Below are 16,704 nucleotides of genomic sequence, written 5' to 3'. Positions count from 1 at the left end.
AATTTTCTGAAAATGCACAAAACGGATGTGCGACTTATGCCCGTTTCCGTCTGTTCTTTTGCGATTATTGAAAGTTGACTCCACGGCTGTAGGTGGCGGTACACACCATTAAGAGATGTGATGCACCAGTAATTTAAAAGAAGAAGAAGAAGACCAGGAAGCGACTGCACCGTGCGATGATGTCGTTGCTTTTGTAATTCTTGATAAACGTAGCGTCCCTCCCAAACATACTTTACTTTATCGTCCGACATTGATTTGGTACTACAAACGTACATGTGACGTAATATCCGGTCAAAACGTGCGACTTGTATCCCGGTCTTGCCAGCGGTTATTCGCAAAACCATTTCCATTCAAAAAACAAAAAAACAGCCCAATTGTGTGTACCCGATTGATAAGAAACAGTCCCACTTCTAATATAGATGAAGAAACAACGGCCATCACTCCTGATTTTAAAGATCTAGACTAGATCAGATTGACATGCCAGGACATGGGCAGAAATTTGTCTGGGACAAAAAAAGAAAAAAAATAGAGCGTAAGGGCCAAGGAAATGAAAAGGATATTGAAGTGTGGTTTTAGGGCAGGACGAGACGGAGTAAGAGGAGGGCAGCTCAGTGCGCATTGAGGCACGCCACGCCAGAGCCCCCAGTATTCTAATGGGGCGCCGCAATGCTTACTGACCCTCATCCTCGTCATCAAGTGAACAGGAGTCATTCATGCAATCAAAACATGTGATTTCAGGCTATAAGAATTATACAGTGTCACCGGTGGTACAATGAAGTCACAAATGTTACCTTATTCCATTGAAAGAAAGTATGTGTGGTTGCTACACACGCATTCATTTAAAAATCATGCTCTCACTCTATGATGGAGACATAGAGCTTAGTTTAATGAGCTGATTTGGGTCGATTCATTGCACACATGCAATTGCTAAAGGACATCTTTGCGCACATACACACACAAACATACACTGCCCACCTTATGGAGTCGGAGCAAAGCTGTATGAGTGAGCAAAGAGATATGAAGCATTATCTGACAGGCCGATAGCTAACTAATAGGGCTCTCAGCGCGCACGCATACAGCGAACGCCGCTGATAAGGCAGAGAGTGAGAGGAGCCAAAACGCAGAGACACGAGAGTGGATGTAAGGAGAACCAAGCTTGCATGGCGAGAGGACACACCACTGTTGGTTGATGACGTGGAGATTTGATCTTCACAATCTGCGCATGTGTTTTTGAAGTGAGATCCTAGTGTGTATGTGATTGTGGTTGTGAGACGCAAGCATGGGATAGGTAGGACCAAAGCTGGATGTACAACTCTGCAAACAGACATACTTTTTCAAGAGAGTGAGTCACGTGCACAAGTCATACTTTAAAGTAAGTTTCAAGTCTTACCCTTGAAGTGTCAAGTAAAGTCTTAAGCTACTGCGGCAAAAATCAAGTGAGTCAACTCAAGTACACACTAAATTTTCGAGCAAGCTGAGTCATAAGTCAAGTTATACAATCTTGCTCAGTCACAACCTAGCTACTTGCGCTAGTTAGCTGGGCTAACACATTCCCAATCTCGTTTCTTAATGTCCCCAAATCACTCTCTGTATTGTCAATTACTTTAATGTCTTCTAAAAACATATAACCAATATTAAGCTTGGTTGGTGTTGGACCCACTATCGGTTAGCTAGCGCGCACTGCACACACACACACACACACAAATGATTTGATGTAGCTCAAGTCTAAATCAAGTTTCGCCTTTCAGAAGTTTTAGCCCAGCAAGTCATATGCCCTACAATTGGCGACTTGAAGGGTGAGTTTGAAGTTTGAAAATGGCTAGCATGATTACTATCTTCAGGGTGGTATCATCCTGACTATGATGGGTGACATAGTGTCTATTTAAGGTATTGGTACTCGCGGCAGCCATATTACAATCAGGGACTAGAAATAAGAAATTATATGAATACAAAGTTGCCATTTTTTTAACTACAATCATTAAAAATTCATCCACTAGTACATATTAAATTGTATATAGTTCAGCGTTGTTGTAAAACACTATTATGTTTATTAGATATACTGTGATTTTATGACTTTGCTGATGGCTGGAGCGTGCCACCTATCCCTCGCAACCAGAAAATGGGCGTGTACAATGGTTGCTCCATTATCTGTTTCTTCTTCGGTAAATTAAAGTTAAAAAAATAAATAAAAAATAAAGCTGTTTCTTCTTCGGTTGTTGCTTCAGGTCTTTCCGGTGCACTGCTGTTGATATAGCGTCTCCTTAATGGCACAACACTGCAATTGCAGTTAAAATGCGTTGCTGCCGAGCTCAAATGAGCGATGTCAATGGCTCAGGCTGGAGGTGGGGAGCAAATTAGGTGGAGGTGCCCAAGGTCCCTTTCTCTTCTTCTGCGTCCTAATCCTACGTCCAGTTGATAGCAAATGAGGGATAGGCATCCCCCCGCCTCCCCCTGTTTTTCAACAAAGCCACAGAAGCCCAAGGTAAGAGGTCAGCTCGAGGCTGCGGAGTTGTGCCCGCTAAGACAAAGCCATGCTATGAGTGTGCACACGATTGCATGACTCATCAAAACCACGTCGGTCACGCCTTCTGTCTCTGATTGTTGATTTTGCTCAGGGGCATGGTGGTCTCTTAAGAATCATATTAGGATTACAAAACGGGACCAGAAAGGGCAGATTTTTTTTTTCACGGATCATTTCGCTAATGTAGTACTGTCAGGCTTTTACTGACAGTTTTAACAATTATGACAAAAAGGGATTTTTTAGCAAAAGTGATCTTGAAGGTTGTATTAAGATTTTTAAATAAAACCACGGCGTGGCCTATGGAGCAAAGTCAGTGCACGTCATCTTGTATTTATCACCGACGACCCTCAGAACATGGATTAATTTGGTGTGTGACCGGCCATGACTCCGCTTTCAAGTGGCTAATATCTCATTCGCATCAGGAGAGGCACTTTAGTGTGCAAGCAGCAGTCATCGTGCGTGTTTATCCCCATGCGGCTGTGTGTGAAGGATGTATCAAGCCAGTTGCACACTGGCTGGGCAATTTAGCAATGATGACTCTTTTCTCGTACAAAATGCAATCCATAATCTCCATTGTAGTCATTACTGTTGATATGCAATATTTAACACTCACGTGTAACTGGATCAAAGATCATCTATAGCAGTGGTCCTCAACCCTGATCCTCAGGGACCGGTATCCAGCCTGTTTTCCATGTCTCCCACAGCCAACACAGGTGGAGATCGTTATCAGCCTTCTCCAGAGATTGCTGATTAGCTGATGATATGAATCACCTGTGTTGGCTGTAGGAGGCATGGAAAACAGGCTGGATACCGGTCCCTGAGGACCAGGGTTGGGGACCTCTGATCTATAGGATCAGAAAGTGAATATAATGCAACATTGGAAAAGCGGAGTGTTAGTCACTGTGACCATCACTCATGCAAACTTCGAGTTGAGTACTCATTTTATTGATGCCCAAACATGTTTTTACTCTTAAGATCCTACTAAATCGTTGCGCGTGCAGATGATAAAAGTTGTATACGTTAATGGTTGGCCCCTGAACTATTTATTTTTGTTTCCATATTTTAAAAAATAGAATGAATTCTCACCAAGAACTATTTACTGTATAACACATTTTATCGCTAGTCAATCTGTTGACCGATGGTTGCGTTATCACTTTACCAAATGCTAAATGCTATCTTGGTTGACAGTTCAACAGCGCAAAACAAGTCAATACACTCGCCATTATCCAACCTTTTTTGGAAATGTGCCGCTAGTAGAAATGCTTAGCTTGTGTTCGGGCGGACTACGTTTCCCATGATTTGGAAGCAGGAAGTAGTCCTATAGGTCTGGTATGACACAAATATAAATGTGGAAGTGAATAGGAAAAATGTAACTGTTATCTTCCTATTTAATTGGTTTAGAGTATGAATCGCTATGACAACTGTGTGACTGACATACACATGGCCGAAACAATTGGTTTGCTGAATGGACTACAATAAAAAAAAAAAAAAGTGGGACAAGACAATGGGGCTGGCAATATCCACCAGAACTCAGGTCACAAGGCTCAAAATTGGTACTGTCCCGTGTAATACGGGACATCTGGTTACGCTATAATGATTAATCGCGCCCCCCCCCCCCCTCCAAAAAAAAATCATATAATGGCTTAATGGTTAAACTGTATGTATTGTAACTCTGTGTCCTCTTCCTAAATCCTCTATTTTACTTGCATGTCACGCTCTCAGAGAGCAGAGTGTGTGCGTGTGTGTGTTTGGTAGCAGAATGAGGCTAGTGAGTGTGTGTGTGTTGGGGGGTTGCTTCGTTGCTGACAAACTGTATTTCATGGAGCGCATTTAGCATTATAAAGTTCTTAAATCCCTTTAACAGTTCAACTATGGACTTTAGCCTCTGATGCCACACTTTACGTCTCTGCTGGTTAAAAAAAAGGGGGGGGGGGGGATCTTGAAGATGTACCCTCGTGTATGTGCATGTACTTTATATGTATTTCAATGAACAGTATACAGTATTTTAACGCATCAGTATGTGGTTGCACCCTTACTTTTAAGACATGGCAGTTGTTCTCAGCATTACCAGGGCACGTCCCATATTTAGAGACTGTTTGATCCGGTCTCCTTGAAAACTTACAGTCTTACTGCTCAGCCTTTCTAAATCTATATTGTATATCTTTCTCTCTCTCCCGCAGTCCTCACGTCTCCCTTGATCTCCCATGATGCGGAGGGGACAAATTGGCGCCCTGCTGAGCTAAATGTGCCTGGTGCCGAGAGCCAGATGGCACTGGCACAGGACGGAGAGAGTGAAGGATGGATTCTACTAAAAGATGGCGCGCCGAAGCCATGGTGTGACAGGGCAGCATGGCGGTGATAGCTACGCACAATTATAATCCATTAGCACTCAGGGGGCTAAAAGCTGTGCGACCTGGTCAGGCTGCGCTTCGGGGAGGTCTTGAATCAAACCGAATAGCTACCAAGCAAAGAGAGGTTTGCGAGCCGCTGAGAAGAAGAGAACGACACATTATGTAAAGCTGTCAAGATGCTGGAGTGAGAAGAGTGTGACGTTTGTCGGCTGCTGCTGGAGGTATATAGATACTGTACTCAAAAGTCACATCACTATATATTCTATGGGCTTTAAAAGTTCATGGGCTTTAGTCATAGTTTTTTTTTTTATTATGAGCGTCACAAGGTTGATTTTTGTTTTGTTTTCGTGTTTGCGAACCAAGTTACAAGTGAGCATCTGATAAGCTCCCGCTCAAGTGAAATGAGAATAAACGGAGCAATTAAGATGCTGTAATGCAGGTGCACTTTCAGCCGTTGATTGAACAGTCAAGCACACAAATACAAAATGAGAATACTCTCAAAGAGCTGCTGTTGGCCACTACTCACGCACAGACGCTCACATGTAGACTAACCAGCCAAGTTGCTCCTCACCTCACAAGGCCACACCCCTTAAAGGCACACATCCCAAAAGAAAGGATAGTACAGTGTGCACAATAATTACATTTTAAAAAGCTGATAATTTCTGTACATTTTATGTTTTATATCACTGTAAAAAAAAAAGGAGTAATATTTACTTTAAAAAAAAAACTGTAAAGTTTTTTCACCCAGGGCAGGACGAGACGGAGTAAGAAGAGGGCGTGTCTAAAATCACACCAAATAATTAGTCTCTTGGAGGTATAAGGATTTCACTTGACACCATCAATATACTAACACACAGAAGGAGAGGCATGACTCAGATGGTAGAGTGGCTGTCTCCAAACCTGAAGGTTGTGGGTTTGTTCCTCAACCCTTGAGTAGCTTTATTTATGTGTATATACAGTATATATATATATATATATATATATATATATATATAAACTATGTAGTGAAAACTCTACTTGTAAAATTCACTTTTTAAGCTTTACTAGTTTTTGTTGTAAATATTACTTTTTTCTTTTAGTGTACAATATGGTGCTTTTTTTTCTTTATTCTAGGTATCATTATATCCTCCTATAAATCTCTCTTTCATGGTAAATAATGGGCATAGAAATAATCAGTTTTAGGGTAACCTGTTGCGTGGGCCACTCTCATGCATAGGCCACAGCGAGTCAATTTCTTCTTCTGCACTATGAAGTACTGTGCGCTTCGACAAAAAATGAGAAGAAACGCTTCAATTGGCCGGGAGCCAGCTGTGTTCCATTCCACAAATTCACACAAAATACCAAAAAGAAAGAAAATTCAACCCATGCTAATCCGAAGGCCTTTTGTTTACAAGATAGATCTCTCTTTAACCACACTAGTGCTTGTAAATTTTCAAACATCGGCAAATGTTCTGACCAAATGTCTTAGCTTGAAGGAATCTGTATTATGTCAATTTATTTACTGCTATATGTTGAAATTTCATTACAATTGACAACTATAGGGGGAGACTGAGAGCACAAAATATATTTACAATATATATTGTACCCTACAAGTACCAAAAGTCCTAACTAAAAAAGCTGGAGGTAGAACAGCCTGAAAATGCAGATAGCATCTCAAGAAGACCCTTGAGAACATTTTCATGTCCTTTTGTCTTGACTTCTCATGTTCTGTTCTTTCTTTCTCGCTGCCTCCCTCTCTTCCTCTAACAGGGTTTCTTGGTGGCATTCAGCTGCTCACTTTACGCTCCACTTTGCTCTGCATCAACCCAAATTCCCCTGTTTGGGGCTTACGTAACACAGCGAAAAGATTGGGCATCGGCAGCTCACCAATGAGAATGGGCACATTTTTTAAGTGACTTCACTCACCCTCCCCAATATTGTCCTATCAGGCTGCCTCTACTAATCATGTGTGAACAACACTTGCTGTGGGCATACTCCCTCGCTCACAAACTCTGACATACAGTATCTATAACACATTGTAAGATTGGGAAACGTTGGAAATGTTTCTGTGATGTTAGTTCACAGGGTGGCCAGAGGCTTCTAAACCTGCGTCTCTTAGGTTGCCACAGAAAAAAATGCCTGTGAGTGTTTGAAAAATACTGCCGTTTATTTACCACTCTTTATGAAGAAAAACTAATTTTGTTAAGCTGTCAGGCATATTGGCAGGCTGCCCAAGCACCAACATGTGTGTTTGTTTCCCAGTTACCCATACTTCGCTTCTAGCTGTTAGCTGCCTGCCAGCACGCACTACTGTGGGAATTACATTGACAGAGTCTGGATAATGTACGGCAAAACAAAGTCTTAGGAACTATATTTGCAGAGCCAAATGAAAAGTCTATGATTTAATATGCCACATTTTAACTCTCCCATCCTGTGGCATCTTTTCTGCTTATGATAGCAAACTTCATATATATGCCAAGTGAACATGTTGGAACTTAGAAAAACAAGCGCTTTTTTTGGATGACCTTATGCAATCCTGAAACCAAAACATGAGTGTAAAAATAAAAATGTGAAAACATGTCTGTTGTCACAGAAACACAAAAAGAAAAAGAAAATCTTGACAATATATGTTCTATGCAGCCCCACTAGACTAAATACAGTATTCTGGTTAGTATTATGGAATATGATTTAATCACTAAGGCACCAGCAGTTATCAATATCAGAAGGCAGCCATTTTGCCACTTGCTGTCGAGTGAAAATGACATCACAGTTTCTCAAGTAACAACCAATCACAGCTCAGCTTCAGAAAACAGGTGAGCTATGATTGGTCATTGCCTGAGCCCTGAGCAACTGTGATCTTTTTCAGTCTATGGCAAATGACAAAATGGCCGCCCTCTTAGATGGATAAAAACGGTATGACTTCATAGCTCATATTCCACAAACGTAATATTAATCATAATGTCATGCTTAGACTAGTGAAGTCACATAACATATTATTGTCAAGAAATATTTAAGGTTGATTTCCTCTTTAACTCAAAAAACAACAACTATTCGATAAAACTTTTTTTTTTAAATGATAGCCGTAGAAGTACTCCGTAGTCACCAGTACCAAGTACTGACACCACTAGTACTTTTTGCAAGGCTGATATGAAAACCGGCTAAATGCATTACTCAGAATGAACACTAAAACTTACACGGGTTAATCGTAATTTACGGTGGCCTTAACATTTCAGATCCAGATACTAAACCTCTTGTGACATCTGGATTGTGTCACTGACGCATCAGCGAGCCTCTCGTCTCATGTCAGCGCAGCCAGGGCCAATGTGCCTCCTGTCTGCCAGCTCAAAACGCTACCGGCAAGTGGAAAATCAGGGCTAAAATGCTGTAATTCGAATTAGCTCTGACTCAGTGCACCCTGAGCACAGTTAAGGTACAAAATAAATGCACCTCATTTACCAGCCTAACCATCTTAAAAATAGTATTCTAAGGGGATGTGTTGGTTTTCTCTTTGCATCGTCACGGCAACAACATTGCATGTAACTTGCTTTTCCTGCAGGTGTGAGAAGATATTATTTCACGGCAGACTAAGGAACTTATTTGCAAATCATATTGCATCAAATCATATTGTTTTTTTAGGAGAGACCTTCATACTGGCAATGGCATTATATAATGTCAATAAAACAATAAGCGCTGTTGCCGTTGTATATAAATAACTACAAACATAAATAAAATATGAATAAATAAGTATCAGACAAACGACTGTGCACAAAAGTACAGACACTAAAATTCAATACAAGAGAAGGTCGTTGTTTTGGAATGACAACAACACGCATGTGTGTGTCCTCTATGTATATTTGTATGCTGGCAAAAAATAGCCAGTGTTGCATCTGACTGGAACAGGTGTCCAAACAACACAACACACTAACACACAGATGAATGTTGCAAACTTTTTATAACCTTATGAGACCGCATGCAGAGCCGTTCTTGGAATAAAGGTGAAAACGGGACAGTCTCCATCATAAATCTTCACTCTGCAAGCTGTAAAAGATTTGGCATTGTAAAACTAATGGCAAGGAGCGTGAACTACAGGCCGCAGGATTCTCTTACAATCCTGTCATCACTCTGAGGTTGCTTGTCATAATAACTAACTATAGATGGTGACAAAAGAAAGGAAAAAAGCAAGGCGGCGATCCAAATTCACACTGTCACTGCCGTATTTGGTAACACAACTTTTTACGATAGAAACGCAAAACAAATCGCCTCCTGTGCTGAAGTCACCCAACTGTACTACTGTATTGCTTTGTGAAAACTGGATTCAAGACTCTCTTAAAATCAGCATGTCCGTTTTAAATGTTTGGAAAACCAGCCTTGCTGTTTCTTGCTAATTCCCGTCTCGAGGCATCCCACAGTGCTCCACACTTGGAAACCAGCTAATGCCTCATAATCTACACTCCAAACTAATAGGGGGCATCAAATTACTACAAAGTTAAAGTGTCTACCTCCCATTGTGGGGTTTATGAAAATGTCAATTCAGCACACATATCAGTGACAGTGTACATTTTTTGCACCACTTTTAATGGCTTGGGTAGGAAGGAGCCCAAGGTAATTAAAAGAATATTGAAATGACAACAATCTAGTAAAAAATAAAAATTAGACGACAACGTGAGAAGATTCACCATTCACCGTTCACAAAAGTGAGTGTTCCTTTTCAACTGTTAATCTTTTTCAGCACAGGAATGGTAATAGTCTTGTTTTCAAATGTTTCCAGGCTCAAAATGTTGTTGCCAAGGAAACAACATACCAAAATACTGAATCTTTTAGTTAAAAACAATGTTGCGCAAACGATCTGAAAAGTGAGGGCATGAGGGCATGAGTTTGAAGTTTTCGGTATAGCAGTTGTTGATAGGATGAATAAATGGAAAATTTATTGTTGCACTGATGTGCCACTTAATAATAAATCTGTCTGTGGACATATTTGATCATTTGAGTCACAATTGGCATCATGACAGATGCAGGTGAGTAATGAGTATCTGAGAGCGGAATGAAGGACAAATTAAACATGAGCGCAGTCGGAGCAAGGGCGCCAACCTCAATCTTAGCAGGAACACCAGTTGGTTTGTTTCTCAAAAATATTTTCAGTTTAAATGGCAATACTTCCAACTTGATGGAGGAGCAAAACAAACTAAGTGACTTTTACCTGTCTGAGCCAGGAAACATTATAGTAATGGCAATAGTCTCATCTCAAGAGAGCAGGATTTTGTCTAGCTTGCGTACCATCTTGAAGAATGAATAACTCAATGAGGCACGCGGAACTAATGGTTAGTATGTCTGCAGTTTCGGGTTTGATCTTGGCTTGCACTGCCGTTCTTGTGAGGATCTGGTATATTCTCACTGAATAAGCATGCTAGCTTAATTGCAATTGGCTAGCTTTATCAGCCTGTTCCCTGTGTTCAGGGTGTACCTATCTTGCCCAAAAGTAAATTAAGATGTGATCCGAATGGGGACAAGCTGTATACTATTCACCTTATAGAAAAAGGGTGACTGGATAGATGGATGAATGAATTCAATTGAACTCAATTCAACTTTATTGATAAAACACTTTAAAACAACCATCCTGCAAGAGCGACTAGCGGGAGAAGCTAGCAAAAGCTAGCGAGATTAAAGCAGAGGGAGACAAGCGGCGGGAGCCCGAATAATGGGACTCAGCTGTGGAAGGTAAGCGGTGGTCGACCCATTGGGTCCGACACGAGCTGCAACTACCACTAGAGGCTAACTACATTGATGAAGTTCTTCTCCCTTCGGGTATCCGTACCAAAAAGATGGCGGTGAAACATGTCAGTCTTCTGTAAGGCGCAGCGCAACCTAAATATAACTAGCAGTTACTAGACCTACATGCGCATATAATTGCACGTTGATGTGACAGAATACACTTTTACTTTTTTTTCGCAAATGAATGAAGTATTAATTGACCACTAGATGGCACTAAATAATGCACATAGTCCCTTTAAACAGCAAAATCCAATCCATTTTTATCCATCTCAGTTGGTGGCCATTTTGCTACTTGACATCGCATTTGCTCAGGGCTCATGTAACGACCAATTACGGCTCTGTGTTGTAATTTGCAGTCAACGGCAAGTGCCAAAATGGCCGCCTCCTGAGATGGATAAAAATAGGTAGATTTTGCTGCTTAATATTCCACAAATATTAATCAGAATCAATACTGTGTTTAGAACATGTTATTTTTTTTAAAGAAAATTTGGGAGTTGACTTCCCCTTTGTACATTTCTTAAAAAATATACAATGTGTAAAAGTTAGTATTTTTGTGGCATAAAATTGTGTCCGGTAGTACTATTAGTATTTCCTCACAAAGACATTCTCCTCCCTTTTTGAAAACAACAATCAAGTTGAGATATCTGTGTGTAGTGACCACAGTTGAATTAAGTCAGCAGATATGAGGTGCCAAATTTATTGAGAGCTTTGTGACAAATTTAGCCTTCACAAAACAATACGCTCAGTTTTGATAAACACCATCAGAGAGGTATTGATTTAACAATATATTTTTGTCCGCTATGTTTTTGTGCCTGTGTATTGTTCTGTCTTCAATGTTTCCTGACTTTTTGGGGGCACACTGGCCCAGAACTGTCAGAGCACACACACACACACACACAAATACACACACACACATACACACACACGCACACATACAGATGCTGTATGTGTAGATGATGCATGTTAGAAGACAAATGTTTGTTAGGTAAAATCAGCAGAGGACGTAGTGTTTGGTTTGAGGAATAACAATGTTGTCCTGCCATGTTAATACTCATGCATAAGCTACACCACCTTAAGAACAGAAGGAACTGAATATAGAAGAGGAAAAACACATTGAGACACTTCCGACCGGAGGGCTACACAGCATTGCTGGCTACAGCAAAGAGCACAACACTGCTCTAATAATTCAGTGCATCCAAAGCTATGATTCGGTTCTCTTTCTTACACTTTTTAAACGTGTCAAGGGCAGGGTTCCCCCATTCTTCAAGAGAGCACAGCAAACCTGGAATGAATTCCAAAATATGTTCATATCACCTATTGTTCATTGTAGGGTTTAAGATATTTTTCCACACTGTAAAAAAAAACTAAATTAACTGTCATTGTTTATTTTATTTTACAGATTTTTCCTATGTTTTTTTTTTAAATATATCATTTCACTTTCAAAAATAGACTGTGATCTTATGTACTGAATGTAAAATAACATGAAATCACTGTAACTGTGGAAACACGTATTTCTGTTCCGTATTTATTTTGTTATTTTGAAAGGATATCTAACAACATTTACCCTACTATATTTCTAGGTAATTTAATTGTTGGAAAATGTGAAAATGTTTCTAAATAAATATTAAAAACAACCAGAAAATAAGGCAAAAATCTTGTTGAAATTACAACTGCAAACTGTATTTTAACTGTGTGGGTCTGGGAGGGGGGATCGGTATTTTTATGAGAATTAACTAAGAATAAGTTTCTGTCATTTCACTGTATTTTATTGTTGTTGCCCCAGCTGTCGGAAATTAACCGTTTTGTTTAAACATATTTTTTTTGTTTTTTGCTTTGTTTTACAGTGAAGCTCAGGACCTTGAATTTGGTTCCTCACGCAACCAAAATGTAAGAAACCATTTCATGCCACATTGCCACAACATGTACATATACTAATTAGAAAGAACACAATTCATCATCAAACATAGATCAAAAATCCCTTTACCAAGCAAGTGTTTCATTGCTTGATGATCAATAGAAAAGCTTCCTACAGCATTTCACTCAACCAACCAACAATCCAATAAAAAGTGACCCTTGAGTCATGACCCATTTTTTTCTTCTGAACCTGAGTTTGAGAAACTGGACTGGCCCATTGCACCGGCTCTATGTGAAAGACCTGGTTTTCAAGTGTGTGTGCACAGTCAGCTTATAACCAAGCATGCCAGTCGTAATGTGTGTGTAATGTCCCTGAGGTGTATGACAGTATAACTAATACTTGCATTATTGCTACAATTACATATTACGCTCAAGCAGGATTAGAAAACAGGCATGACACTCTCTCTCTCTCTCTCTCTCTCTCTCTCTCTCTCTATCTATCTCTCTCTCTCGCACACACACTCACACATAAGTGCATGTGTGGAAGCAAGCAGCCCAGGGCGATGTACACTAGCAAGCAGCCATGTTTCTCCCACAAGCGACTGCAGCGATGCTGTCGTCTCCAGCATGGTTCTCTCTCACTCTCTCTCTCGCCCTTTCACACACACACACACACACACACACACGCACACACACACACACACACACACGCACACACACACACACACACACACTCAGACGCAGTACACCATCATGCTCGGTGTGACATCACGCCGCACATTTAGACCTGAGGGTCGGAGAGGATAACACAGTATTAATGTGCTGGGGCCTCATTGTCGCCATGCTAGGTGGCTGCAGCATCGCTTATACAGCTCTCCTTCTCTCAAACACACTCACGGGCTATCGTCAGAGATATTCCAGGTCAACATAAGCACATGAACGGCCCTGAGGAGCAAGCAGGTCACCACGTGAGGCTGTTTCAATCACATTAATGATAAGGTAGGCCTTGGGCTTTTCCCTGCCGGGTTTCCAAGCAAAATGTGGGCCAGACCCTGATAGTCACAAGCCCACTTTTTCCATATTTCTTGTTAGTCAAGCATGGCTGATCAAGATCAAGGGCTGAAAAAAACAACAACCCATTAAGGAGGCAACATGATGCCAGTCACGACCTACATCTGAAACATCACAAGAAGTAACTCACAGGCAGGGAAACTGATTTTCACTGCTTAATTACTGCCTTCAGATGATTTATCTGACATATTACAAGTAAGCTATTTGGTCTCATTGGTAGACATTATTGTACTTTCAATAACCTTTATTTGCCCGTTTTCTGTTCTGTAAGGCTCTTACTGAGAAAGATCGTTTCTGCAATATTTTCCAAACCTTTTCAGTTGAAGACCTGAATTGTAAACTTAAACTCGCAAAAATTACAATTTAAGAGAGAATCGCCATACACCAAAAAGCCACATTATTAACAACGTTATAACCTCATGCCAGGGTATACTGACGTCTAATTCAGCTTACCTTAGCAAAGATGATAATGTTCAATTTTGATTGACACTGTCAGGGTGGTATTAATTCACCTTGTTCATCATTGTGGTTGCAGTTTACAGTGGTGTAGAACTGTACTGCATCATCCTGAACTTCCACATGTAACTCTCTGGTTTCTATTTTTGTGAACGCCGTAAATCCGGCGCAGTTTGCGGCACATCTCTGCACGGAGACAGGCTACCAGTAGATCCGAATTTGGGAATTTCGCAGATGAGCTCAGGTCGGTAGATCTGCATGAGGGAGGGCTACGCCGTTATAGGAGTGGTCACATGATCCAACTTCAATCATGGCCAATCAAAGCAGCTCATTTAATTTCCTTACACTAGCGTCTCGACGTGGTGGAAGAAGAGTTCTATGCCCCCTTCCGCCCATAGCTGTGTTGCACAGTGAGATGATATCCAATATATTATAAAATAATTCAGAAGGTTTGATGCCCACTCTTCACATATTTATGAATGAAATACGCTGACATCCATCACATATTGTCTGCTTGTGCCTTGATCAAATTCACCAAAATTGCATTAGACCAACTCCGCTATTATTTCGACATAGCTGAGCAGCGGTAAGTTTAGACCGACTGTCTGTCACCCAATTGTCAATTTTCTGGGCTCATTTCCAAAAATCAGGGTGCTCCCAAATTTGTTCCACGGTGCAGATGCACTGTCTACTACTACACTGAGCTGTTACTTATAAATAGAGCCATTTTGAGTATGCCAACATTTCCCACAGTAGTCACTATAATACAACATAGTTCTATACCACTGCAAAAAGTAGCAAAATCATCCTACCCATTTCACATTGAGTATGTCACAATCACAATAGTATGAGGGAAAGAGCAATGCAGTAGTTCATTCACATATCACATATACAGCGATGAAGCCGTTTCTCGAGGGAGGAAAAGCTCTTGGTCACTACTGACCTGCCATGCATACTTCTGTCCATTGTTACATGTTGCATATTGTTCAACAGGGTTGCCTCGCCATGGTCAGTACATCCTTTATAAATATTGGACAGTGTTAGGCTTCTGTTTTATATTAAATTAAATGTTAGCGTTTTACTCCAATATACTGTACAAGAAAACATCGCATCTGCCTTCGTGATGGGGCTTGTCATTTTACTAACTTTGTACTCTCGTGGAATCATGAGAATGGGATGTGTGTTCGCCAATACCTAGTAGTACTAGTAAATATTTAGCTATGGTGTGCTACATATTTAGCTATGATGAGCTACATTTTCGATTTCAATATGTATGCCAAACATCCGCATAGTCACTGTCCTGGGTGGTCACTGGTCACTGGAGGGAAGTCAACTCTTGCAAAGTCAGTGTGGAAGGACTCCATTCATTTACTCTGACCTATTTTCATACAACTTGAAGATCACTCGCTCCAAGTGATTCTCGGAATCCTTTAGAAACAAGGCAACCAAGATACTCTTTTTTCACAAGACTGCCAATGAGAACCCAACAGTAGCTCCTAAATTCACCAACCCCAGTTCCCCAGTGACAGCTGCCTAGCCAGGCTATCACAGAGTACCAATGAATAGCTTGATATAAATTTATTGAGCCCCTCCTGAGACCGGCTGCTCCTCACCTGCGGCAGGGCTGCGTTGATCTGACGTTGCAGTACATCCCTCTCGTGCAGCGCCCCCTGCAGTTTGGTCTGCGACTGGATGAGGGTCTCCTGGGTCTCCCTGAGGGACTCGAGTAGCTTGTCCCTCTCGTCCAGCATGTTGACCATCAGCTGCTCGAAGTTGGCCTCCTGCTCAGAGCCATTCGGGACGCTGCCGGCTCCTCTTGGGGGACCGGCCGAGTCCCCTTCGCTGATGGTCGGCATCACCTCGCACATCATCTCTGCTGCGCTGGATGTAGGGGCGACGCGATCTGTCGGTTCAAGACGGGTTCGTGTGCTACATATAAACTAACCTACTGTATGCATTTAAACTGATTGGAGACCACGAGCAAAATAAAAGGAACAGCATGCATTTGTGGACGGCGTGCCTTACGCGCCAAGTGTGTTCCTCCATATAGTGCATCGATCATCTTACCTATTCAGGGTGATCGAAATGATGCTATAATAGCTGTCGACCTTTCATCCTTGTTAACCACCGTCGTTTCTCCCCGTGTGCAGAACCGCCCTAGCCGGCTCGCCATGCACTCCCTCGCTCACATGTACCAAACCCGGCGTGACGTGATTGACAGCTCAGGCGCGCGACCGCTCGGAGGGGCGGTGTCCACGAGCAAGGCGGAGATCATAGTACGTAACAATTCCAAAATACTAGAATAGATCCGTGACAGAACGTCTGATCCGCTCTAGGAGCCAGTCAATGTGTGTGTGTATGTATGTGTGTTGTCGTGTGCGTGTGTGTGCGTGTGAGAGAGAGTCTTATCTTCACCCGCCTCCTCTGCTTCCATCCCCTCCCACCAAACACACACGCGCACGCAAGACCCCCCCCCCCCCACACACACACAATCCTCACTTACACTTAACACGGCTACCGTACATGATGTGCACTTACAAGGTCAAGTTGGTCGTCTGTTTCTTGTTTCATGGGTGAACCATGAACGAATACTTGTGCAGCGCTAGTTGCATGACTATGTCCCAGTAGCTCCATCATCACCACACACGCTCATTATTACTGTGCATGATTGCACACTTGGATGCACAGCGCTCCCTGCAGGAT

The 16,704-nt window shown here is 41.6% G+C and overlaps 1 protein-coding gene across 2 annotated transcripts in view; it reads right to left on the bottom strand.

Annotated features, from left to right (window-relative positions):
* ppfia4 (PTPRF interacting protein alpha 4) overlaps nt 1–16,396 on the bottom strand; it is a 69,226-nt gene extending 52,830 nt beyond the window's left edge. For both annotated transcript variants that reach the window (XM_077573094.1, XM_077573093.1), the window contains exons 1-2: nt 16,069–16,396; nt 15,615–15,904 (exon numbers count right to left, since the gene is read on the bottom strand). In XM_077573094.1, the coding sequence (XP_077429220.1) occupies nt 15,615–15,872 (258 nt within the window). In that variant the 5' untranslated portion in view covers nt 15,873–15,904; nt 16,069–16,396. The remainder of the gene's footprint in view (nt 1–15,614; nt 15,905–16,068) is intronic.
* Nucleotides 16,397–16,704: the final 308 nt, after the last annotated feature.

Source organism: Vanacampus margaritifer, chromosome 8 (assembly GCF_051991255.1).
Source record: "Vanacampus margaritifer isolate UIUO_Vmar chromosome 8, RoL_Vmar_1.0, whole genome shotgun sequence".
NCBI lineage: Eukaryota > Metazoa > Chordata > Actinopteri > Syngnathiformes > Syngnathidae > Vanacampus > Vanacampus margaritifer.
This window is presented reverse-complemented; position numbering and strand designations above follow the sequence as displayed.